The sequence below is a fragment of the Megalobrama amblycephala genome, linkage group LG23, assembly GCF_018812025.1.
Source record: "Megalobrama amblycephala isolate DHTTF-2021 linkage group LG23, ASM1881202v1, whole genome shotgun sequence".
Lineage (NCBI taxonomy): Eukaryota > Metazoa > Chordata > Actinopteri > Cypriniformes > Xenocyprididae > Megalobrama > Megalobrama amblycephala.
The window spans coordinates 18,639,995-18,667,341 of record NC_063066.1 but is presented as its reverse complement, the minus strand read 5'-3'; the positions used below and the strand labels follow the sequence as shown (position 1 = coordinate 18,667,341).

Here is a 27,347-nt window from a genome sequence, read left to right as displayed (position 1 = left end):
GTGGATTTCTCTGTTTATCTTTAAGATCTGGCAGTGACAAAAATTCTAAAAACCATTTTTTTTCCCGCTTTCTTGTATTTCATAAGAGGATCTCTTATGGCACTCTTATGAAATCATTCCCTTGTGTAGACATCCAGAGTTTAATGTGTGAATTGCTGGATGGCTTGATATAGCCCAATGGAGCATTTCTCCCATGATGCTTTGCTGTTGCTTGTACATGTCTGACTTTGAGGACAGTCAGCTATAAAGATTATGGAACACTAAAAACTACATGTTAACTACACTAAAAAACACGTTTGATAAATCAAAGCCTACTGTCTATTACAACCTTGTCCAATACTATGGTTATTGGTTACTTTGGCTATCTCTCTCTCTCTCTCTCTCTCTCTCTCTCTCTCTCTCTCTCTCTATCTATCTATCTATCTATCTATCTATCTATCTATCTATCTATCTATCTATCTATCTATCTATCTATCTATCTATCTATCTATCTACCTACCTATCTGTCTATCTGTCTATCTACAGCCTCAAGTGCAGTCTTCAAGAGATCATTATAATATAGTGATAAATGGGTATGTTTAAATATTACTTGCACAGATATACAGTAGATAATTGTAAATAGTGTATTGTATTATATTACATGGGGGGGAGGGTGATATGATAACAATATGGATTAAAAATGGCACTTCATGTCAAGAAGGTTGCTGACCTCTGCTCTATAGTAACATAGATGCTTTACTTACCACATAGTAAACATTAGTACATTGTTGGCATTTATTTAGAGCTTAATCAAATGGCATACTTTATTACCACTGGAGATGATTTAGTTACTGATATCATTACCAGCTCTAAATGGCCTGGTCCTAAAGGCTTAATTTGATCTCGGCTTTTACAACACACCATTAAAGATTAAAAGGCAGAAAGAGCATTAGTTGAGCACTGGCTTTTAGAAAATGTGTGTAGCTGGATCAGATTTCCCTAAGGTTGCGATACCCTTCCTCAAGAACACAGAAAGGCTCGCTTCTACATCTGCTGCATGTACACACTTTCTCACACTCTAATTAAAAACACTGTCTGACATCACCGGCGCACAGCCAATGAGGAAGCTGTTTGCACACAGAACGTTATTGTGCTTTTGCTACACATGAGACAATATTCTGTGCTGGAAAAACTCTCATGGACACACACAGTGTCCATGTTTTTTACTTGATGTCACAAAAATGCATCTTCAGAGGTCACATGTGCAGTGACCTAAAGGTCATTTAGCCAAATTCCTTTTTCTGTTGATGTTTGTGGAGAATCCTTTTGTGGAGAGTCAAGATACAGTTTATTTACACCTGCCATGGTGCTAATGCATCATATTCCAGAATTGTCTGATTTGATTGGTCAGGAATCAGTTTTTCTTGCTCTTATGAATGGATGAGGCTTTCATTATACCGTGGTTTGCACCTCCCTAAGGATGACTCAGCCTGATTTCTTCTAATTTCATTGATCTTCAACTTTTTTCTTTCATACTATGACCTTATTTTCTGATGCACTGCCGTCATTTTCATCAATATTTTCTGGAAAAGGTACAGCTTTTCCTTTCTGTCTTCTAAAAAACTTACTAACATAAACCTAAAATAAAGGCAAACAGGCTATTATTCTACCTGCCAGTAATGAACAATAGTGCAGCTATACAGAAAACATCTATCCCCTAAAAGGACTTTGTCATTTATGCATAACACACAGATTTTTTGGTATTTGAGTTATTTAATTTACAAAATGTGCATTAAAAATGGCCAAAAACTTTAGAAAACATCTGGATGTAAAATTATTTGTTTTTAAAATTGATATTATGTGTATTTTCTAGTCTAAAAAGAACACACAATGGAGCCTTGACAGCATGTGACATGTGCTCATGTCTCCTTTACGTCCTTGTTGCCAAAAATGTCAAGCACATGGCTGAAGGGGATGTTATATGATAATACTAAAATAGAATTTATTTGGTTGGATACTATTTTAAATGCGTCAGTTATGAATGACGAAACACCATAGAGGGTTAGGTATTGGAATTGGTTAGAATTAAGGGATGTAGAGTATGGTCATGCAGAAAAAGACATTAATATGTGCTTTATAAGTACTAATAAATAGCCAATATCCTAGTAATATGGATGCTAATGAGCAGCTAGTTAATAGTGAGAATTGGACCTAAAGTCTAAACTAAAGTTTTATTTACTATATTAAAACAGAATAAATTGAATACATTCTTCATTGTCGTTTGACAATTTTTTTATGTATTTTTTTTTTTTTTAACTATACTCTGTTGATTATTTTTGACATTTGACTATTTTGTATCTAATATTTTCGACTAGATTTATTATACTATATAATATATTTTGTCCATTTTATATTTAATATTTTGACTAAATTTATTATACTATTTTTGGCTATTTTGTATTTAATATTTTTGACTTCACTCTTAGGAGAAAAGATTCTATACAGAACCTCAAGGGATTCTGTCAGGTGCTTCATATTGGTTCCCATAATGATTTAATTTTATGGATAGAGTTTTAAATAATTTTATATAAATAAATTTTTAATTTTAATTAAATGTTATGAATTAAAAGAGCTCGTAAACATACTTTATCATTAGTGAAAACTTGAAATAACCATTAAGCAGATTCAGATCTACAAGCTCACGAGTTTTGCAACACTTTAACTTCCGTACAAAATTTAATGGCAAATGTTTGTACTTGGGAGTGTGCATATTTGTGTGTATTTCTATGTGCATTTGTCAGCAGACATGTTTAGATGCACCAAACTCTCGTTCTGTCTCAGTGCTTTTGCAGTTTGGCGGCCTGACGACCCATAAATCTGTCACTCATGGAGATGAGCAAGTGATGCTTTGAGTTGTTAGAAACCCAATTGAAACGAGCTACTGTGAGTTCAGTACTTTGGGTTCATAAGATGACACTGTGATTCTGGAGCAACGTTCTGTGAATATGTACATCTGTGACTAAAACACATTCACAGCTCATAAACTCAGTCAAACTTTCCCTAACATCGCCAAACAGAACCACAACTGTACATAATATCATTTTTTTTCTAATGTTCAACCAGTCTGAACAACCTTTCCCTCTCTCCTTCATGCGTTTCTTCCATCTTTCTCTCCCTCATAGCTTCTCTTGACATTTGCAAAGGTTGAAAGACAAAGTAGCTTTGTGTCCTGATAAGGGCGAGGACTCCTCGGCCTGAATGTGAATGTTCTCTCATGAGATCAGAACGGAGCTGTGTGTATTTTACAGACAGGGTTATGGGTCAAGTTTTGGAGGATCACAGAATGAAACTGGATAGCAGAAAAAGACAGATGTCATATATGGAGGTTAGTCGTCACCAATAGGGTAGAACGGAGGGGGGGGGGGGGGAATTCCCCTTTTCTGTTCCCAAAGAAACAGATTTTCCATGATGATGGGGAAAAAAACAATATATTTTTTATTGAATATTGAACATTATGTTCCATTTATGTTCTTAGTAGAAGTTTTCATACAGAAACAATGTGGCTTTTATGCAGAGGTGTAAAGTATTTGAGTAAATGTAATTACTGTACTTAAGTATCTTTTTGGCTACTTTGTAATTGTACTGAGTATCAAAGATAATAGCAACTTTTACTCTCTACTTGACTACATTTTTTGAACAAGTAAATATACTTTTTACTCCTATACATTTGTGACGAGTAATGCAATTACACATTACATTTTGCATGGCACCTAACTTTTTCTGCAGCAATTTGTTTCTGCTATGAAGAAGCGATATTGCCATCTAAGGATACTATATCTTTTGTAATTTTGCCTTTACTCACCCATACTTGTCAACAAGGCTACTTTAGATGAATGCGAGTGTAGCTGGTAGTTGCTGAATAGCAGGTTGGAGTTGTCAAAAGTACCGACTTCGGTACCTATCAGTACTGAAATTTAAAAAAATGTGACACTTTAAGTGCTGTTGAGCGGATTCGTAAACACCTCTGATTGGCCATTGTGTTGACGCGCTCATCGGATATGTCTGTGATTGGCTACAATGATCAACGCACGGCAGCGTTTGAAAGCATACAGAAGTGTTTGATCTGTGTGTATCCGTGTAAGCGCTTGGTGAAGAGCTTCATTGTTGACTATTTACAACCTTTTTACACAGACATTTTGACAACTCTATCGCAGGTGTTTGATTTAGGAGATGAGGATGACTGCAACCAGTGATGAGCCCGAAACCAGCACATCCAGTGCAAGTAGACTTTGACTATTTTACTTAAAGGTGCCCTAGAACTTCTTTTTAAAAGATGTAATATAAGTCTAAGGTGTCCCCTGAATGTGTCTGTGAAGTTTCAGCTCAAAATACCCCATAGATTTTTTTTAATTCATTTTTTTAACGGCTTATTTTGGGGCATCATTAACTATGCACCGATATATAGGTTGCGTCCCCTTTAATTCTCGTGCTCCCCCTCCCCCGGAGCTCGCGATTGCCTTGAACAGCATAAACACAGTTTACACAGCTAATATAACCCTCAAAATGGATCTTTACAAGATGTTCGTCATCCATGCTGCTTGCATACATCGGATCATGTAAGTATAGTATTTATTTGGATGTATTACATTTGATTCTGAATGAGTTTGAGGCTATGCTCCGTGGCTAAAGCTAACATTACACACTGTTGGAGAGATTTATAAAGAATGAAGTTGTGTTTATGCATTAAACAGACTGCAAGTGTTTAAAAATGAAAATAGCGACGGCTCTCTTGTCTCCGTGAACAGTAATAAACGATGGTAACTTTAACCACATTTAACAGTACATTAGCAACATGCTAACGAAACATTTAGAAAGACAATTCACAAATATCACTAAAAATATCATGTTATCATGGATCATGTCAGTTATTATTGCTCCATCTGCAATTTTTCGCTATTGTCCTTGCTTGCTTACCTCGTCTGATGATTCAGCTGTGCACATCCAGACGTTCTGCGCTTGTCTAATGGCTTGATCATGGGCTGGCATATGCAAATATTGGGGGCGTACACCCCGACTGTTACGTAACAGTCGGTGTTATGTTGAGATTCGCCTGTTCTTCAGAGGTCTTTAAAAAAAAATGAGATTTATATAAGAAGGAGGAAACAATGGAGTTTGAAACTCAGTGTATGTCTCTTCCATGTACTGAACTCTTGTTATTCAACTATGCAAATATAAATTCAATATTTAATTCTACGGCACCTTTAACATTACTTTATTTATTATCTGCTATATTGGCAAGACCTCTTTGAAGGATATTGGTTTACTTTTTGTGCACTTTAGCTTAACTGAGACTTGAGAGTTTGTAGATGTTTATAAGGCTATTGTGTCAACCTTGTTTTATTGCAATATTGAGGTGTTCAGTTTTATTTTGATTTTAGAAAATAAACCTAATTTCTCATCTTGCAAATCAATTGTCTCTTATTTTCACTGGCATGTCTCTTCACTGGTGTTGAGGACTTGTGCATCTTTGAACCTATATTCAGTAAGAGTAAAATACTTAAGTACTGTTAAAATCAGATACTCTAAGTCGAATTGGAATTGGTGACTTGTAATGGAGTCATTTTTGCTGTAAGGTATCTGTACTTTTACTCAAGTATGGTTTTCAGGTACTGTTTACTCTTTAATATTTTTGTGGAAACCATGATACATTTTCAGGATTAATAGAAGTCAAAAGAACAGCATTAATTTAAAAAAAAAACAAAAAAACAATCCTGCTGACCCCAGCTTTAGAACAATGTTTGCAGTGTTAAAAAAAACAACAAAAACAAACAAAAAAAAAACTGCTTATTAGCTGTTGTTAACAGGTTCTGAGGATGATACTGAAGGGATTTCTTCCTCTTCTTACTTCTGCTGAACAAGATATTACACCCAAAGATCCAACATGGTGGATTTTTTTCCACCACCCTCAGATCATCATCAGCTTTGAGCAGACTATGCTATCATATCAGCCTGGTGCAGATATTGCTACAAAATAGATACTGTTAATTAAATTACAATTTTAATAGAATAAAAAATGGCATCACTTCAGGAAAAAAAAAAAAAAAATTCTATGCATATTAAAAGACATGAGCCAAAAGCATGTTAATTGCTTTTGTTGTACTGTAGAAGCTTTCTTCTAATTTTGGGTGAAAATCTGCTGACACAGGCTATGATATTATGAACACCTGCTGGTGAGGAAGTTTACAACCCTACAAAATCCTTCATAATAAACACCAACAAAAATAATGGAATGAAAAAAAAAAAAAACACACACTCAAACACTTCTCCATTTGGTTTATTGGGAATTTTCTGTGCTTGTCTTCTTGCCTCTTTAGCCCTGTAATAATATGTTACTGACTCTCAGCATTAAGATGATGAATATTGTTCTTACTCTCAGATTATCATCCAATAAGAAAGTGACTGGTGAGCTAATATTAGTCTGCACCGAGCGTTGGTTTACCCATGAGCAGGTTGCCTAGGAAACGTTACATAATTGGAGCATAGAAGATGCCCCCAGTTGATTGGGTGATGGAGACAAGGTGATAGATCTTCCTCAGTGTGTTCTCTCCTCCATGTTCCGTCTATCCGCCTGGAGAGGGAATGACCTCATGACACCACATATAGTGGCTAGTGGTTTGATAGCTTTCTTCTTATGGCACAAAACAGCTTTTCCTTTCATGTCTTCAACAACATGCCACTTAAAAGGAAAAGAAAGTCTACACATTGCTGTAATGATTTATCAGTTTACACTGTTCAATTTCTGTATTTTTTCATAGGTGCTGATCTGGGCGGTCTGTTGGATCTCGAGACTTTGTATCAGGGCGTAGAACGCAGTATTAACCAGAGCCGACGAGCCCGCAGACAGTCCCCCGAAAGAGCCTACAACATTGAGGTTTTGCTGGGGGTGGACGACTCCGTGGTGCAGTTTCATGGACAGCAACATGTGGAGAAGTACCTCCTCACTCTTATGAACATTGTAAGTGTGCTTGAGCCACCCACGCTGCCTGTTGTGTTTGGGTTACCCTTGAGAAAAATCAAAGAACGATAGAAACTACTCTGTCAACAACACAGCAGTTCTACAGGCGTAAGACAGCATTATAATAAACAGCTGAGATGAAGCCGACTGGTGGTGAAGCATTAGAGACAGTGTTAACACCAGAGGAAGTTCTGTTTATAACATTTATATTCAATCCTGCAGTGCTTTGAAAACATTTTAAGTACTGCTGTCAATCTAGGTCTGTCTGTCTGTCTGTCTATCTATCGTCTGTCTATCCATCCATCCATCCATCCATCCATCCATCCATCCATCCATCCATCCATCCATCAGTTTAAATCACATAAAATGTGTGACCTGCGCTGGCAAAATGAGTCGGAATGCGCACAGGCTAATTTTGAGCTACAGGCAAAACAAGTGAAAAATGTACATTTTTAGTTCATTAAGCCCTCTTCTAGTGATCCCAATGCTCCAAATAGCAATTAAACATCTAAAAGTATCTTTATTTGTATATTTTCTAAGAGGAGTACCTTTTCTTTGTCCATGAAAAATGCAGTTTTTCTCTGCTCGCTTCTCGTCAACTGGTGCTTCCCTCAGCACAAGTTTGGTATCGTTGTAAAGCGCAGCATTCCAACTTTGAGAATATTCATAGCAAATTCTCAATGGCATGAGTCTGGACCACTGAAATGTGATTTTTCAAACACATGGTGATGTTTACTTGACTGACAGAACCAAAGCGCGCGCACAAAAACGCGATCCCGATGTACACATATACCAGTGGCGAGCATTGCTTGCATTCTCAGTGTTAGTTTACTCATTTGCTTGTTCATGAGAAATACCAACACAGTGAAAAGTATTTCTAATATTTTGGCCTTTTATTGAGAGTAGCCCATATTTACCTGTTGAGACGTGCCTTCACAAACACCTGTAAGAGCTTTTGTGATGTTTGAGTTGACGGAGGCGCAACATGCGAAAGGTGCGTTTGCAAAATATGCCGTATTTTTCTAATCCGCTCGGTGCCGCTAGTATCACACAAACAACATACTTCACCTTTAAACGTATCAGTAAATCAGTAAAACGTATCATCTAAATGAGACACGACAAATAAAAAACACCATTGCGTCAATTTAAATGTATGCCAGAAGTATTTTTTAAACTAATAATTAAAAATACGTATAACATAAGTATAAGCAGCCTATTATGAATAAAAAATAAAATGTTATTTTAAAAAATTATAATAAATATAAGGCTATAATAAATAAAAATATCAGTGTTCTTTAAAAAATAAGTTGAAATTATGCAAACTGATGACTTTAATAAATGCACAGACTATTAATTAACATCCTCTGATAGTTGCAGTAGTACTGTCTTAAATAATTTAGTTTTCATTAAAAAAAATCCCTATGGAGAAAATGAAAGACTATGAAAATAGTTTTAGTTATGATATTTTTCCCCATTTGGTTAAGTCTAGTTAGTTTTATATCAAATAAAATGTGATTTTCATGATCGAGATCTGGCAGCAGCTCATTTTTTCTCTTGGGCGAGCGTTTCGATCATAGCTTGTCTTGCCATGAAAACTCCCATAGGCCAGCAAACCAATGAGAATGCTGGACAACGATGACGTTCCATAACAAAAGCGTGAAGGCGCAAAAGCTGCTGTAGATCAGCTCACCTGGATGTCTCCGTAACTGGCAGATTTAAAGAAAAATTACCGTCGTTTGGCAAATAAATAAATTACGGACAGTTACATACGCATTACCAATCATGTAGGCTTTATGGTACAACTCAAACAAGGCGTTTAATAGTAATTTATAATGTTAATATTAATTGCTGAGTCCACGAATGGCTTGGGTATGCAGAGCATTAGCAGCTTATATGGACCGCACGCCACTGACATATACACAGAATTACAGTATTTCAAAAAATGGCGAGTATGCACACAAACATTATCTGTTATGTCTTAAGTGAACATTTGGTTAACTGTTGGGGAAAAACATCTAATGTGTAACGTTATATTAGAAACGTTTAATGGTATTACCAGGATTTTAAGGTATGGTTGCTAGGTGATTTTGTTTTGGAACCTTCAGAAAACTCGATTTTTCTCAAAATTGACTTTGCTGACTCTATCGACTTCAAACAGGTGTAGCTCTGTCATTTTTTTTTCTTTTTCGGATTCCAGGAAATCATACATCATTTTGAAGGTGTTTTAATAGAGAATGTGAGAATAACAATAACTCATTTTTGAAAATTTGCTCATTGCGACTCATTTTGCCATGCAGCCTGGGTCACATATGTTTTTTTTTTTATATTACTTACTTATTTCAGATTTACACTTGTGCATTTTTATGCAGTTTTTGAGAACTATAGCATCAGTTTTGTGTGTGTGTGTGAGTGTGTGTGCGCGCGCATTTTTGTGATTTATGAGGACACAAATTTGTATAATAACATGGGTATTACACTGGTATTACAATGTAAAAATGAAATGAGATATTTAAAATAGCTTTAAAGGGATAGTTCACCCAAAAATGAAAATTTGATGTTTATCTGCTTACCCCCAGCGCATCCAAGATGTAGGTGACTTTGTTTCTTCAGTAGAGCACAAATGATGATTTTTAACTCTAACTGTTGCTGTCTGTCAGTCAAATAATGCGAGTGGATGGGAACTTCTACTATAAGAGTAAATAAAACTTCCATAGACAAGTCCAAATTAAACCCTGCGGCTCGTGGCGACACATTGATGTCCTTAGACACGAAACGATCGGTTTGTGCGAGAAACAGAACAGTATTTATGTCATTTTTTAACTCTAATACACCACTATGTCCAGCTACGTTCAGCACTCGTTTAGTGATGTCTGATCGCGCTCTGACAGCGGCAGTGATGTCTCGTTCTCATTGAAGTATATGCGCGAGACATCACTGCCGCTGTCAGAGCGCGATCAGACCTTATTAACGAGTGCTGAACGCAGTTGGACATAGTGGTGCTTTAGAGGTAAAAAATTATATAAATACTGTTCGGTTTCTCACACAAACCGATCGTTTCGTGTCTTAGGACATCAATGTGTCGTCACGAGCCGCAGGGTTTAATTTGGACTTGTCTATGCAAGTTTTATTTACTCTTATAGTAGAAGTTCCCATCCACTCGCATTATTTGACTGACAGACGGCAACGGTTGGAGTTAAAAAACATAATTTGTGTTCTACTGAAGAAACAAAGTGACCTACATCTTGGATGCTCTGGGGGTAAGCAGATAAACATCAAATTTTCATTTTTGGGTGAACTATCCCTTTAAAAACATACAATGGTTTATTAAAAATGTAAAAATGCAGAATGTTTTCTGTGATGGGTAGGTTTAGGAGTAGGGGTAGTGTAGGGGGATAGAATGTACAGTTTGTACAGTATAAAAACCATTACGCCTATGGAATGTCCTCACTTTGATAGCAAAAACAAACCTGTGTGTGTGTGTGTGTGTGTGTGTGTGTGTGTGTGTGTAAGCAAGTGTGTATGTGTGTGTATTATGTGTGAGCATATTATCCACGTAAATTAGCCAACTCAATAATTACAAATGTTTTTAGTTTTAGTTTAGCCATTCAATTTTGAGATTAATCTCAATTAAATTCTTTAACAGCTCTAGCTTTAAGTGTTTATAAACCCCATTCCTGACTATTTTGGAGCAGTCTTCTGATATTGAAGTAAAAGAATACATGCAATAGTCAAAATCATACAATCGCAAAGATTTCATGTACTTTCGTGTTTCATTTTGTGTGATTTGTCTCTGTTATTGTCAGGATTTTATTTGTTTGCTTGTTTGTTTGTTTTTTGATGAGAAGGATGTCAAGCTCAGGTAACGCTGGATGCAGTAAATCAGTGGCTTTGTGTCATGTGGTCCAGGGTGACGGTAAGCCAGGGGAGAAAATATGCTTCAGGACAAAACAGCTCTCATCTGCTATGTGTCCTTTAATCTCCACGAATTAAACCTGCGCAGTGAAAGAGAGCAGGAGAGAGAGAGAGAGAGAGAGAGAGAGAGAGAGAGATCAGCTAGCCAACAGTAAAAAAAAAAAAAAATCTCAAGCCGGCCAGATATTATATCATCAGTAATAGTCAATGATGTGAGGTAAAATCAGACACATATTAGATCAGTTCTGCAGTAATTTTTCTACATCATGGATCACTCCATCTAAGATACAATGTGATGGGATGAAAAAGGCTAGAGAAAAATGTATTATAACCTCACCATTTGTCTCTATATTGCATATTTTCTCCAGTTATCATAAGTCCCCGAACAATTTCTGCAGCTGTGCCGCTGCCATCTCCTTTCCTCTCCTCTCGTTCTCATCCTAGGGGGTGTTTGAAACGCTGCATTCTGAATAAATGACAGGAAAACAGATAAACAGAAATATATAAATAACATTGAGTCTCCTATCTCTCCCACGCATTGAGTTCTTGCTGCTTTCTTCTTGAAAGTTTGCTTTGCTCACTTTTGGAAGGCATGTCTCCCTCGCTCTCCGGGAGTCAAGGAGAGAAAAGAGAGAGACATAAAGCAGGTTTTTTCCCTTTTTTCCTCCAACTATTTTCCCTGACTTCCCCACTTTGCAGCTTCTCTTTTAGTGTTTGTTGCACATAAGGGCTGTGTGTGATGATGTTTTATGCGTAGCGCCTAAGTTTGTTGTTATGTTGGGTTGGATTTGTGTGTGCGTTGAGCGTGTGTGTGTGTAAATGTCACTACTCTGTTGCTGTGTTTGCTCAGAGTGAAAAATCCTCTGCAGTCTTTCATTCATGATCTCCTGGTCAGTGGTTGGTCTCTCTGAATGATCCAGCAGGAGGAGAGAGTGGGAGCCGTCTGTCTGTCTGCCTGAAAAGGGATCTGTCTACGGGACTGTACGTGGGTGGCATGGGTTGAGCGCCATTCACAACCGAATTTAGAATGCCTTTAGAATTTCGAAGCCTTTTAAATTCCTGAATTTCATTTGGATTTGAACTGAAATAACAAAAAGGATACAGAATTCTAATTAAAATTTGAATTTAGAGTTAAAATGGAATGAAATGCATGTAACTGCTTCAAGGTTTGACAAGATACCTATAGAAGTGCATATTTAATGTATTATATTTATATTTAATAGTTAAGTTTCATTATATTTAATACATGAGGCCCTATCAGTTCAAATTCCAGCTCATGAATGGAAAAGGAGCCAGTGGCAAAATGGATGCATGTAGTGTATAAGTGTGTATGTGCATGTTAAGAACATAATGCAATTTAAATCTTCTATCCTGATCAGAATAATGGATTTGTTTAGAGTAAAGTAGTGTCAGAAAATAAAATTTTATTATAAAGACACTGTTTTAGTATTATTAACATTTTAGTATAGTTGACACCTTTTTAAATATATGACCCTGGATCACAAAACCAGTCATAAGTTGCACAGGTATATTTGTAGCAGTAGCCAACAATACATTGTATGGGTCAAAATTATTGATTTTTTTTTTTTTTTTATACCAAAAATCATTAGGATATTAAGTGAAGATCATGTTCCATGAAGATATTTTGTAAATTTCCTACTGTAAATATATCAGAAATGTATTTTTGTGAGTGGTATGCATTGCTAAGGACTTAATTTGGACAACTTTAAAGGCGATTTTCTCAATATTTTTTTGTTGTTGTTGCACCCTCAGATTCCAGATTTTCAAATACAGTAGTCAACATTTGAAGTGGATCAAAAAAGGTTTTGATCCACTTCAAATGTTGACTACTGTAGTTGTATCTCAGCCAAATATTGTCATATCCTAAAAAAACCATACATCAATGGAAATTTTCAAATCTCAGTTTAAAAAAAAATGGACCCTTATGACTGGTTTTGTGGTCCAGGGTCACATATATTGCTTTCTATTTGTTTTTTATGTTGCATTTTGTCCTGCTTCATTTCTGACTCTAGTCTAAAGTGTTTGTGAATGTAGTTTTGCGTTTTCCTGAATTAATTTGATACATTAATCTCTGTGTGGGAGTTGATGTATTTGTAAATGGGATTTTTGTTTGTTCTGGAGAACTGGTCCAATGACTTGCTCTGCCCTCAATTTATAGAACAGAGTGAAACAATTCTTTAAAATGCACTAAGATTGATTGGTCCATGGGAAATGATGAAGAATCGATGCGTCAGACAGGGATCAAAAGATCTGGAGGCCTTTTGACTTACGCCCACCCTTCCAATCCACCAATCAGCAATCCTTCACCTTTATTCCACCCCTTTAAGACTGGGACTTTCAGATTTAGTGTTGTAGTCAAGATAATGGACCCGAATTTAATGCGGAAGCTCTTTGTGGGAGAGTTTGTTGTTGTTGATACTCCTTTCTAGTTTTCAATCTTGGAAAATCTCAGAACATGCTGATCTAAGATTGCCTTTAGCACAAAACTGAACGTTTCATATTAGATACAGGAACACGCCATCACAGCCCCTCGACGACGCCCACAGGCTCTTAATTCTTGTACTCAGACTCATTTCATGTATTTGCACGAGCGACCAGCGCAGCCAGTCTGTGTAATGGAGCTGAGACCTTTGTGTGTAGCATTAATTGTGTGAATTGAAAGTCGACAATATTAATTGCTTCCCTCTATATTAGTCGCTCCTCAGGAGTAAACAAGACATGCGGGCGGGCGGACCATTATGTAATCAGCTCTTCATAGACACGTTGTTCTGGCCCTCAAATGTCAGACAGGTAATAATGGTCCAAAATGTCAAGTGAAAATGGCAGAGATTCAGTAATGAGTCTGAGCAAATACTGTCCACCAGTGCGTACCCTCATATCTCTGAGCATTCCTGTACATTACAGAAGAATGAAAGGGAGATTGGGAGGACTGCCAGCCAAGAGCCTGATGGGATTTCTCTACTCATTCCCTTTCCTCTCCTGGACCAAAACAGGGTGATGATGATTCAGCATAATATATGTGTGAGATGCAAGGTGAAATGAGTGTTGTATGGGGAACAAAAGGCTTGTATGGGACTTGTTTATTTTTGCACTGGCAAGAAGTCTTTTATATAGTTGATTTTGAGGCATTTAATATATGAGTACAGCCTGACAATTAGCCAAAAAAGTGGATTCCTCATGAAAGTACCATAAAGATACTTCATACTTTGTCTTATTTAGAAGCTATGATAGCTTTGAATGAGAAATACCAAAGTTTTCACAGAAAATAGGTTTTATAAGATAGACATCAGTCATGTTTGGTTCTTGAGATGCCGGTGTTTATTATGACTGATGATTTTTGAGTGAACTATTCCTTTAACAGTTTATTGTTAAAACCTCACTCTATCTGTGCGGCAAGCAGGGCAGGGCTGAGAGCCGTGGGAGCAGAGCAAGGCTGGTCGCTTTACTTTCGTTTGGTTGTTTGATTATTTTATGATTAAAGTTTATGTTTAATGTTCGCCGGTTCCCACCTCCTTCCTCTCCGGAACGTGAACTCTGTTACATTGATGGTGAAACCCGAGAGGAAGGCGGAACGCGTTGTGGGAAATCCGCGGTGCCATCGAGCTGAACAGACTCTACCACCATGGACGCTCAAGGCGGTGGGCTGGAGTGACTTGCCGGGGGGACGGACAAGCTCACTGCCTGGGTTCTGGAAGGGCGGGCTGTCCAAGAGGGAGCAGAGTTGCCACCACCATTAGGCTGGAGCCTGCTGCTGTCCGCCATGATGGGGAGGAGCAGGGAATGGGGGATTCTCTTGCCCCCTGCCCGAAACCGGAGGAGACTTCACCGTCCACCAGGTGTCGGAGGAGTTAGAGGGCCAGCCATCGAGGAGTATCCAGCACCACCGCCAGGCATCACAGAGGAGTTCACCCAGCTGGGGGAAGACCGGATGGCAGTGCGTTTTGGGAACCAGACCAAGAATTTTTTTTCCTGTCTCTCCTCATCCTTCCTGCCTCGTCTATCCATACGGCCTCCTTCTTCCCTGAACATGAACTTTGTTACAACCTGTGATAAAGGAAACCTTTTGGCACTTAAATCCCTTCTATCGAAGTTCTTTTACAGTTTGGCAGGGCCAGATGATAAACAGGTCTGATAAGATAAAAATTGGCCTCTTTAAATGGCTCCTTTTCATGGCTCTTTCTCACTGGTTTAATCTATTTGATAAGGGAATGTTGGTCATTATGCTAATATTTCTCATCACATTATCACCCCAACCACACACACACTATGCGCTGACTACTCACTCGGTCAATGACCACACACACAAAGATTTTTTTTTCTGTCTGCACCCTCTATTGCTATTTTTTCACTCTCTCCTCCTTCCTCTAAAGCGGTGAAGCCACAATGCTAGCCCCTGCTGCATTATTAATGGGATATTAATGATTTTCTGACTTGCCGACCTCTAGGTCTCCATTAGTTACCTGTAGGCTGATGAAACCCAGTGCTCCTGAACAAGGCCAGCAACCAGGGCAGTACTAATGAGACCTACACTCTCACGGTCATTAACATAGATAGAGATGGGTGGGAAGGGGGCATCTATAGGGGTTTTATTCTGTAGGAGGTTGAGGAAGAAACCTACCGGTGTTGCTAAAGATTTGTGACTCTAATTAATATTAAGCTTTCCAGCAATGTGTGCATTTGTATATTAGTGGTGGGTAGTATACAACAGCATTTTAGTTGCATGTTAAAATTTTTAGACATCTAAGATTTTGATAATACAGCTTTAACAAGAATAAATTCCCTAATAACCCTCATAATTTTAAATGTTATCAACAGTATTGGGGAAAGTTTCTTTTAAAAGTAATGCATTACAGTATTGCATTACTCCCTAAAAAGTAACTAATTGCGTTACTTAGTTACTTTTCATGAAAAGTGATACTTTACATTACTTTTGTGTTACTTTTTATCACCTGGGATGGGCTTGCTTGTTTGTTTTTTAACAACAACAACAACATCATTTTTATTTTTGACAAATGTTAAGGCCCTTTCACACCAAAAGTGAAATGAGTAAGCCTCAGGCTGAAGGAAATGCATATTTACGCCTGTACAGTAGAGGGCGCTGCTCAAACAAACCTTTCAGCTGTGCTGCCATTCTGGATTAAAGATGAATATGATATAGGAGAAGGAAGTTCAACACTCTTACATCTAAATCTAATATAAAGTAGTTTTTACTTATTAGTATGCCTGAATTAGATCATTGAATGTCAGCAGCAAAGACATTGGTTAAAGTGAGATTAGATAAATAAAGTATTTGTGTAATTTAATATAGTTAATTATTACAGGTTTGCATAAAATTCTGAGATTGCATTTCACTGTTTTTATTCATTTGGAGGAATACTGAATGTTTCATGCAAGTGAGATGTGTAAATGCATGTTCACATTTAGTCTAGATCTACAATAACCATCATGTTCACACAGCGCACACAACACCTCTGCACTTTATTTCTCTCAACATGGAGTCAGGAGAGCTGTCAGTCAATAAATCTGAAAAAGTAACTTGTGTTACTTATTTGAAAACGTAACTTAGATATTTTGTTGGAAATTGAAAAAGTACTTTACGATTTACTTGAAAAAGTAACCTGATTACGTAACTCATGTTACTTGTAATACGTTACCCCCAACACTTGTTATCAATATATTTATAAGTAACTTTGCAACATGCCAACTATCAGTCAGAGTATTAATAGACTGTCTGCTTTATATCTATAATAATAATAAAACAAAAAAATTGTTACATTTATATACTGTAGCCCTTTTCTGGGTACTCAAAGCGTTTTACATATGGAAGGGGGAATCTCCTCAACCACCACCAATGTGCAGCATCCACCTGGATGATGCGACGGCAACCATATTGTGCCAGAACGGCCACCACACACACCAGCTTATTGGTGGAGAGGAGAGAGAGTGATGAAGCCAGTCAGTAAATGGGGATGCTTAGGAGACCAATCTGCTAACACTTTATTTTGATGCTTCACCAACAGACATTTTACTGACTATAAGTTACTTTGCAAGTACATGTCAAACCTTAACTCTTAAGGCCTGCACACACCGGGACGAATGTCGCACATGCTTATCGCCAGCATTTTTTGAGACGTTTTTTGTGTTCATATCCAAGCGATTTTCACTGGCGATGCGCAGAGTGAATGTGCAAATTCACTCCCTGACAGTATATGGCACTTGTGCTTAACGGTAGTGCAAATAAACATATTTATGATATTAATAAAGTTAAATAAGATAAAAATGGAGATATAAAATGGCATATATATGACATATGAGAGATGGTAGATAGAAACGGTGGTGCAAATAAGTCACAATGACAGTAGTGCAAGTGAACGGTAGTGCAAATAAACATATTTATGAAACAGACATTCTTAACTATATTTCTTGAATGTAAAAGAAAAAAAAAAAACAGTAAAAATACAGAAATAATAAACATCTATTGGTGTGGCCAAGAACTGACACAGCACCCATAGCGTGCATCTCAGCTCCCTAGTTCAGTAGTCAGGGCACTGATCAGGGAGTCGGCCACATTCATTTACATGGTATACTGATACACGACCTAGGAAGCTAGGGAGCTGTTTTGAGACGCAGGGATAGTTTGTAGGGGTCTTCGTCATCTTGGTATCAATGTGTGCTAGGCAAGACCGTTTTGTGCTTGAGCGCCACCAAGTCGTGTTTTACTGTAACTTCAGCAGCTCCATGCATGTGAACAAAAGCGCCAAACTCATTGGTCTGCTAGTTTTTAACGCGTCGTGTCAATCCAAAGAAACGAACCCGAGGCTTTTTTAAAAAAAAAATCTGCTTTTACACCTGGCGTTTTTCGCATTGGTGCCCTTTGTTTAGTCACGAGGCCTTAAACGTTGGCAATAATCGCACACGATATTCGTCCCGGTGTGTACAGGCCTTTACAGTCTAACAAAGTTGCAAAGTTACTTCTTTACTAGTTATTTGAATGTTATTTGGACTTTAGAAAGTGGATATATAGTGTATATATCTATCTATATATATATGTATGCGTGTGTGTGTGTGTGTGTGTGTGTGTGTATCATTTATCAGCCTTAGTGTAAACTGTAATAATGTGAGAGAAAAGAACTTTTTTCTTTGAAGTGAAGACTGGAAACAAGGCAGTAGCCATATCCCATCATGCACTGCTTCTCCTAATGCAGAGTCCTGAGGTGTTGCACAGTGTGTGTTCTGTATGAAAGTCGTGCCTCAGTTTAACGATCATTAACGTTCAGAACACTGGAGTCATGGTCACCTGGCTTTGCCTTCTATGCCTTTACTAGTCATCTGTATTAACATGGTTACTAAGGCAACCAAGCCTAAGAGCTGCGCTCTTTAGAATTTCTGAAGAAATCTTGGCGAACTCTACGGAAAAGGCCTATACACTAGTTTGAAAGATAAGCTTTTGGCAGCTGCAGGCACATATACTGATTTAAAACTGAAGGGGAAGAGATGATGAATTCAGAAAAGTTGTGAATTGTAAAAACAAAGTCTGCAGAAACATAACGAAACACTGACAAACAGACAGCACAACCAGGACATATTCCGACAGTCAAAAGGAATGACAGCAAATGAAGAGGGAATGCCAGGAATACAGAGAGAGAGAGAGAGAGAGAGAGAGAGAGAGAGAGAGAGAGAGAGAGAGGGCTCCACCCCATTCTGAAGTTTGCCGGTTGCTTGGCAATATAAAAGAGCAGGTGAGTCGGTGCAGCGACACATCGGTTTCGGAAAGCATGTTGTATAATCTTTTCCTTCTTCTTTGCCACCCTCTTTTAAGCCCCTTTCTTCTTGTCTATCTTCGTCTCTTATTCTCGCTCCCCCTCCCGCAGTCTGTCCATCAGAAATCTCATTATTGTTGGCTGTGTATACATCTCAGTGTCTCATTAGCAGGCTTCCAGAGCAGCAGAGGACACAATGTCTGAACTTCTGTACCAATTTGTCTGCCTCTGTCTCCCTCTCTGTCTGGGAACCGCGTTTCCCACAGTGCATTAGGCCCATCCTTCAGCAAACTGAATAAGTAAAGATGGCCGAGGCACGGGGTGAGAAGTCAAACTGCAGAATCATGGGAATTGAAAAAGGCTCTCTTGAACATTACTGGGACTTCTGCAGTTTGTCTGTGTGTTGCTACATGTGTGTGTGTGTGTTATGCTTTGCTGTCTCTGTGGGCACCAAATGACCCCTAAAATTTGGTAAAACCTGAAAAACCATGCTGAAAATTACCTGGCCCAAGATGGTTTGCTGGTCTTAGCTGGCTTAAGATGTTTTAGCTGTGGAAGCCTGGAGTGTTTTTGAAAGAAGTCACTTATACTCACCAAGGCGACACTCATTTGATCAAAAATACAGTAAAAACAATATTGAGAAATATTGTAAAATATAATTTATTCCTGTGATGGCACAGCTGAATTTTCAGCAGCCATTACTCCAGTCTTCAGTGTCACATGATCCTTCAGAAATCTGATTTGATAGTAATCAGAACTGTTTCTTGATGAACCCTAACCCTCTTTAAAATATTTTGTAATGCTATAAATGTTTAAACTTAATGCATCTTTGCTGATTATAACTATTAAAGATAACTATTAATCTATTAAAAAACACTGAGTGAAGCCAAAGTTTTTGAAGTTTTACATGAATATGAACACAATTTGCTTTATTGGGGTGTTTTGTATAATGAGACTTTTTGTATGCTCACAATATCAGCAGGTCTCAATATTAAGCTCTTAATGATGGATCTAACACTGCTTTTCTCTCTTCGCAGGTTAACGAGATCTATCATGACCATTCTCTTGGGGCACGAATAAACGTGGTGCTAGTTCGGATTGTTTTGGTGGATGCCAAAAAAGTAAGAACCATTGTGTGTGAATCATGAATCTAATGACATCATGCATCAGATATCAGATGAAATTAAAATTTTCCCTATTTGCTGTTTAATTGCACACTTCTGTTTTTAGTACACATGATCATCATGTTTTGATTCAGTACATATTTTATCTACATTTAAAAACAACAAAAAAATTCAACTGACATCACAAATCTTTGTAGTCATATTTTGTGTAATCTTTTCTGTAGTTAAATGCTTCAGAGACAAACATTTCATAGACTAACTTCACTGTGGTTTTGTGACAGTTTTAACAGTTTGTTTAAGGAGTTTCAAGTTGTTTCCGAAATCACATACTCTCTTGAGTAGGTACTTATTTTGAAAAAGTAATTACTTCTCAACCGTTAAAAAAGTATTTTCTATATAGTATGAATGTGTGTAGTATGAATGTAATCTGGATGTACTACATTCGTTAGTTTCGTTGTGTCACTGCCGTTCTCAAATCCCCTCCCGTGGCCTCATGAGATAGTAAAATGTCCATCGTATGCACACTTCAGGATCTCGCTGGAAGAAGTAGGTCATCCAGGTACTTTTTGCCTACTCGTTTATGAGTACTGTGAATTTGGAAGTTGGAAATCGGACAACTTCTGTCACATACTGCCTATTTTTCGCCTATTATATAGTAGGGAAGTATGCGATTTCGGATTCAGCCCCACACATTAAGCTGTGGTTCCACCAATGGCATGAGTTTAGGGTGGGGTTATCTTTTTTTTAATCAGTTGAAGACGGATAGAGTGATTGGGAAACATTATTATCAAGTCAGTTTGGTTTTAGAAATTACACATTTCTCTTTAATAGTTGGTGTTTCATCTGATACGAATTTTATGTTCAGACTCTAGTTTTCACTCTGATAGAGCACTGATGTAACCTAGTTACATCAAAAAACATAGTCTTTTCTTTTTACAAAAATTCCCAAATGAACAATTTTGCTGTCTGTAGCCATTTAGCACCTTTGCAGTTCTGTGTCATGACAGTTTGACATATTGCATCAGCAACAAACATGTATAGACACACACTCCATTTCTCTCACTCTTCCACCCTCTGTCTCACACTCACACCTACACAAACACATAAACACACTGCTAGCTTAGCTTACATGGACATCTTTTTCCCACCCCCTTCTGCTGGGTGCTCACCATGGCCTAGGGCCTGTTATTCCACCGGACTGAGCAAACGGGAACTAAAAGCATAGCTTTCCCATGGGAGTCTTTTCAAAGTCGCACGCCTTCACAGTTCAACACCAAAGCACACAGAGTGCTGAAGTTATGCAATTGCCTTCCTAATACCCCCCACCCCCACCCCAACACATAAACACGCACACACCAGCACCTCCCCTATGGGACCGAGCAAAGGATTCTGGGAAGAAGAATCAAGAATGCTAGATAAACAATCAATGATGACCCTGCCTCATTCATAAACAGAGCTCCATAAAATGCTGCTCTTCCTGTAACTGGAGATCAGGGAGAGGCTGATCTCAGATCAGGGAGCCAGTCTCAGATGTGGTTGACCTGATAGCGACCACAGTTCTAGGCTCAGCTTTCATCTGACACACACACACACACACACACACACATACAAAAAGTTAGGTTCTTCAGTGGTTCTTTGGGGTGGTTGAGGTGCTATAAAGCACAGCTACCGTATAAGAACCCGTTAAGCCCGGTATGGTTCTTCAGTGGTTCTTTGGGGTGGTTAAGGTGCTAAATAGCACCACTGCCATACAAAGAACCCGTTAAGCCCCTGTATAGTTCTTTAAAAACTCTCTCTTAGTCTCTTAGTTTAGTTGAGGAAAGGATTTAAAAAAAAGACATTACAGTGTATACAGTGTATTTCCTGAAGATAATGTGGTTCTCAACATTTTTTGCCCCCAAGGCCCCCTATAAGGGAAAGATTCCAAGGTCCCCACATAAGACTTTTTGACAACAGAAAACATAAAAACATAAAAAAGTGTTTCACAACAGCTTTTGCCATTGTAAATTCCTGTTCATAGCAAATGAGAGTGGAGTAACATATCTAAAATCTAAGGAGGATAATAGGGTGGTGGTGGGATGCAACAAGACAGTTCGGATACTGAGAGCTGTTAGTTGCAGATTAAATTATGTGGAAGGAGGAATACAATTGGAGGATGAGAGAAAGCTAAGACATGGTGATTGGCTGTAGCCTTTGAATGAATGTAAACTGATAAGAGGCTCGACAGTAGGAGGCGTTTGTAAAGTCAGTTACATACACTGTAAAAAAAAATGGTGCTATATAGTACTAAAAGTGGTTCTTTGGCTCGTAATCATAGGGGAACCACTTTAAGTGCTGTATAGCACCACATTTTGGTGCTTCAGTGGTTCTTCAGTGGTTCTTTGGGATGACTGGTGCTATATAGCACCGCTACCGTATACAGAACCTGTTAAGCACCTGTATGGTGCTTCAGTGGTTCTTCAGCGGTTCTTCAGCTCTTTGGGGTGGTTAAGGTGCTATATAGCACCACTGCCATACAAAGAACCTGTAAAGGCCCTTTAAAGGTTATTTACGAGCCAAAGAACCACTGTTGGTGCTGTTTAGCACCATTTTTGTTTAAATAGAATGCAATATGGCACCTCTTATGGGTTCTACATAGCACCATTTGACAAAGGTGCTGTAGAGCACCTTTAAAGATATGGTGCTACATAGCACCAAAAGTGGTTCCCCTATGATTACGAGCCAAGAACCACATTTAGTGCTATATAGCACCTTTTTTTAAAAAATTTTTAGAGTCAGTGTTTTCCACACATAGACTTTACTTAATGGCCGCCCAAGTATATTTGGAGACACATTTTTGCTTTTATTATTTTTATCCTCTTATACTTTTACATCCGCGCAAGATAATGAAACCATCCGCGATCGAATAACTAGTCGTTTTGTACCTGCTCATTATGTGTGCGTCAGAACTGTTTACTCCCGCTAGCATTCCCACGGGCGCTGCATGTTGCAGAGTCACAAGGCGGCGCTGTTGCGCGTTCTACAAGCTCGCGCAACAGTGCCTCAGACTGCTTCAAAGTGATTCTCAATCAATGAAATGCGCAGATTTATGCCAAGCGATTGCTAATAAACTCAAGTTGATGAATTATTACAAAGTCTATTTATAGTCTATTTCATGGCCTTTATATAAAATGTTTTAGACGATTGTAAGAATCTGAAGGATTAGCCTGCAATAGTACAGACATTTCAAAATAAGAGTCCCGGTGTATTTCGGGCTTGTTTATAATTAAAAGTCAGACACTAAGTTTTTTCTTTTTCTTTTGGGCATTATTGGTATTTTGGTTACACAATAAATTGTATTTAATTTGATTTCCATTTAATTCATAGTAAATTATTGTAGTCTCCCCCACATGAAGAAAAGACTAAGAACATTATTTGACACACATATTATTCATTTTATAAATTTTACTAGTAAAATCTGTCCCATTCACTGAGAGAGACACTATATGACAGCAAGGAGAACATACGAAAAGGTGAACCATTTAAATGCTGTAATTTTGCATAATTTACAATGCATAATAATGCATAGTATTAGTATGTAATTAAATGTAATATGCTATGTAATTAAAATTAATTTCAATAAATAAAAATACTGTTAAAAATCACACATTATTTGTTTGTTACACGTAGTAGACGTTTTTTGTGCCGCGGGTAATAGGAGGATTTTTCGCCCAGCTACCACCGCAAGTATATTTCAAACCTGTGGGAAGCACTGAGAGTGTACCGAAATTGTCACAAACTTCAATGAAAAAGGGTATATTCATATATTAAGTACTTTGTGTTATGTAGTCAAATAATTAGGCTATATCTTGATGTTTTGTGATTGAAGCATTATGAAAGTAAAGTTTTCAATCAACTCTTATGGTTCTACACAGTACCATTTGACAAAGGTGCTGTATAGCACCTTTAAAGATAGATGCTATATAGCACTTTAAGTGGTTCCCCTATGATTACATGCCAATGAACCACTTTTAGTGCTACAGTATTTAGCACCATTTTTGTTTAGCTCCTCACTAAGAAAATCCCATATCTCTTCAGTATCTCACCTAGACATAAATGAGATTAAATGAATAGCAATAGTGTGTATTACATATGCATTAGTGGTGCATATTTTTCAGTGACTGTTTACGTAGTTTACATCGTTGTGCCAGTAGGTGGCAATGGGTGACTGTTTTTCTGAGTGACTCATTTAATCATTAAAGGGATAGTTCACCCAAAAATGAAAATTATCTCATAATTTACTCACCCTCAAGCCATCCTAGGTGTATATATATGTATATGTGTGTATATCTTTTTTTCAGCCAAACACAATCAGAGTTAAAAATATCCTGGCTTGGCCAAGCTTTATAATGGGACTGATGGGAGGATGAGTTTGTGAAGTCCAAAAAAGTGCATCCATCGATCATAAAACATACTCCACACGGCTACGGGCGGTTAATAAAGGCCTTCTGAAGCGAATCGATGCGTTTGTGTAAGACAAATATCCTTATTTAAAATTTACAAAGTAAAATTACAAGATTTCTGCGTGACAGCCATACGCATTCGACTTGCATCCAAAAAACATTAACTTCTGCAACATAGTACACAATGCAATGGTTTTCTATGCCTCGACATGACTATGTTATAACGCGAATATGTCGAATGCATATGGCTGTTGCACCGGAAACTATTAATATAACTCTGATTGTGTTTGGCTAAAGGAAGAAAGTCATATACACCTAGTATGGTTTGAGGGTAAATTGTAGAGTAAATTTTTGGGTGAACTAACACTTTAATTCAAGTTATTTGAATAAAACACTGATTTATTCCAGAACAAAACAAGTGACTAATGACTGAGTCATTGAATACTAAATTTGTTCATAAATACTGATTAATTCATTCAGAAACAAAACACTTGATTATTTTACGAGTGAATCATTGATTTGTTCCCATTAATCATTGAATCATTCACATGAATCATTGAATCGATGAGTGAGTGATTGAATCAATCATGTATGATTGAGTTTTCGAATCATTAATTTAAGCTATTTGTTCAAAACACTTACTCATTCAGGAACAAAACAAGTGACTGCCTTTATGAGAGAGTCATTGCATTATTTACTTAACCAGTTTGTTCGCAAATACTGATACATTTAGGAACAAAATAACTGAATTATTAAATCATACATGAATCAATGAGTGAGTGAGTGAGTGATTCATTCATTCAGTTATGAGTGAGTCATTCAAACATTTATTCAACTGATTTGTTCAAAAACGCCAATTCTTTCAGGAAAGCCACTATTGTGCGTTGCTCAGAGACAAAATTTTTTGCTGTTGTTTTGTACCTTTTGAGTAATTGGCAACATTGTGTCTAAAATGTAAGTTACTCAATTAAGTTCATTAAGTACTCATTAAGTTCACTGAACTGTATAAAAGCAATATCACACTTGCAATCGTGCTGAAAACTATTCACTTTTGCTAATGTGATATTTCTTAATTGTCTCATTTGTTTCTACATTTATTTTTCCTAAGGATTTTTAGGGGGTACAAAAGACAAAAGTTTTACTTTAGGTCAAGTATGTACATTTCTTTTTTATTAGAATACTTTCTCTCATGCCAGTTTGACATTTAATTAAGCCTGTCATAGGTTAAATTCCCATAGGTTAATGCGAGTTTAGAAAAGTTATTATTTTTTTTAGTGACATTAATTCTGTTTGGTGCCACTAGTGACTAAAAAATTACACACTTCACCTTTAAATGTAACATTCCTGAGACAAACACAACTGAGCTTTGAAAGAGCAATTTTCCTCAGGGAACGTCTGAATATGATATCTGGAAAAATACATCTTAATAAATTGTGAAGTTAACACCTACACCATTTATTTAATCAGTATCAGGTTCAGGAAGACAGGATCTTTTCTCCAGAAGTACTATCTAGGTGTGTAACCCATGAGGAAGATATTTTTAAGCCACTTAAACATGACAATCCATCACCTCTCTATATCTGCGACGGAGCTTACCATTACCACAAATGTCAGTTCACCCAGCGGGAGGAATAGCTCACAACGCTATGGTGCCCTCAAATTTTGCTCTTCTTACTGAGACACTATACCACCCCCAGACATTATGATAAATGGTGATTTTTCCTCAGTGACAGATAGTGTGGGGGGTTACATGGTGATTATGTGCGGTTTCAGGTGAGATGGAGAGACAGAGGTCTGCAGCAGGTCAGGCAGATGGCGTTTTCTGCACTGATTTGTGGTGATTGTCCCTCTGGCCTTGTCTTTCCAGGATTAAGTTCTTAAAATGCAAACTGTCCCACATGAACTCATCAAGCGGTTGACACACAGGTCTCTCTCTCGCTCTCTCTCTCTCTCTCTTTCTCTCTCTGTCAGTTCTCTCTTCATCTCTGTCCCTGTGCTCATACATCCTCTGGTTTCCTTTCCATTCCATTGCTGGTCACGCTTCATCTGCCTCTCACTGTGACTTAAAATGTTGTTTAACTCCATTCTGGGATGTGGTGGCCACAGGGAGCACCGGGACATTCCCAATGGGTTGGTTGACTTGTGGGCTGGCTGTCTAAACCCAATTTAGATACAAAATAAATATACAATGATTTTAAAGAGGAAAAAAAAAAACTTCCTGACATCATCCAGACCGACTGTCTGAAGTCCAAGTGGCAGATTCTGGCGTAGATGGCATAGACACAAAATAAATGCAATTGAATGCATCCCTGATACTTAGTTTGTGGATAATTTGCATGCACGATTTGAACTCGGGTCACAACAATGTTTCCATCACTGCTATTTTAGTATTATTTACATATATTAACATTTCTATTAACATTTTGAATTAGCTCTTATTTTTATAATTTCAGTTTTTGTTTTAGTTTAATTTTTAATAATGTTGTTCTGCTTTTTTTTTTAAAGTTCAACTTTATTTTTAATTAACAAACATGTTTTTAATAGATTTAGTTAATGATTATAACCATGGTTTCCATCTAAATAGTGTATTTACTTTATACAAAAATTGTGAATATTTAAAGAAGATTTCACGAATACACCAGTTTCCAACTTTCAGTATGTGTTCAAGAGAAAAAAACAAAACAAAAAACTTTACTGCCAGTGGGGGATTGGTGCAAAAATGTTTTATTTTCTTCTCTGAGTGTGTTAAGTCACATGACTTGAGGTAAAGTCACATGACTTTTTTGATGCACATTTTCCAGTGTAGTTTATTTGTCTTCTTACTGAATGAAAAAAGTTATCCACCTGTTCACATTCACATGTTGGTATCCATCCAGCTTTTTATTTATGCAAGATTCCATTTATTTTCTCTATTTATTATTTATTTATTTGTTAATCTTTTGGACATTTGTTTTAAAACTAAATAATAGAGCAAGCATTAATTTCTATTAGGCCAGAATAGTCTTCTTTTTAAGCTGTGTTCATACGAGTACATTTCAAGAATGCGAGTGAATATGCATATTTTTCAAAATTAACACATTCTTACAGGATTGTC

At 37.4% G+C, this 27,347-nt stretch overlaps 1 protein-coding gene across 3 annotated transcripts in view; it reads left to right on the top strand.

The window, feature by feature from the left end:
- LOC125259363 (A disintegrin and metalloproteinase with thrombospondin motifs 2-like) overlaps positions 1-27,347 on the top strand; it is a 196,322-nt gene that overhangs the window by 133,615 nt on the left and 35,360 nt on the right. For all 3 annotated transcript variants that reach the window (XM_048176979.1, XM_048176981.1, XM_048176980.1), the window contains exons 4-5: positions 6,795-6,994; positions 19,725-19,808. In XM_048176979.1, coding sequence (XP_048032936.1) covers positions 6,795-6,994; positions 19,725-19,808 — 284 coding nt within the window. The remainder of the gene's footprint in view (positions 1-6,794; positions 6,995-19,724; positions 19,809-27,347) is intronic.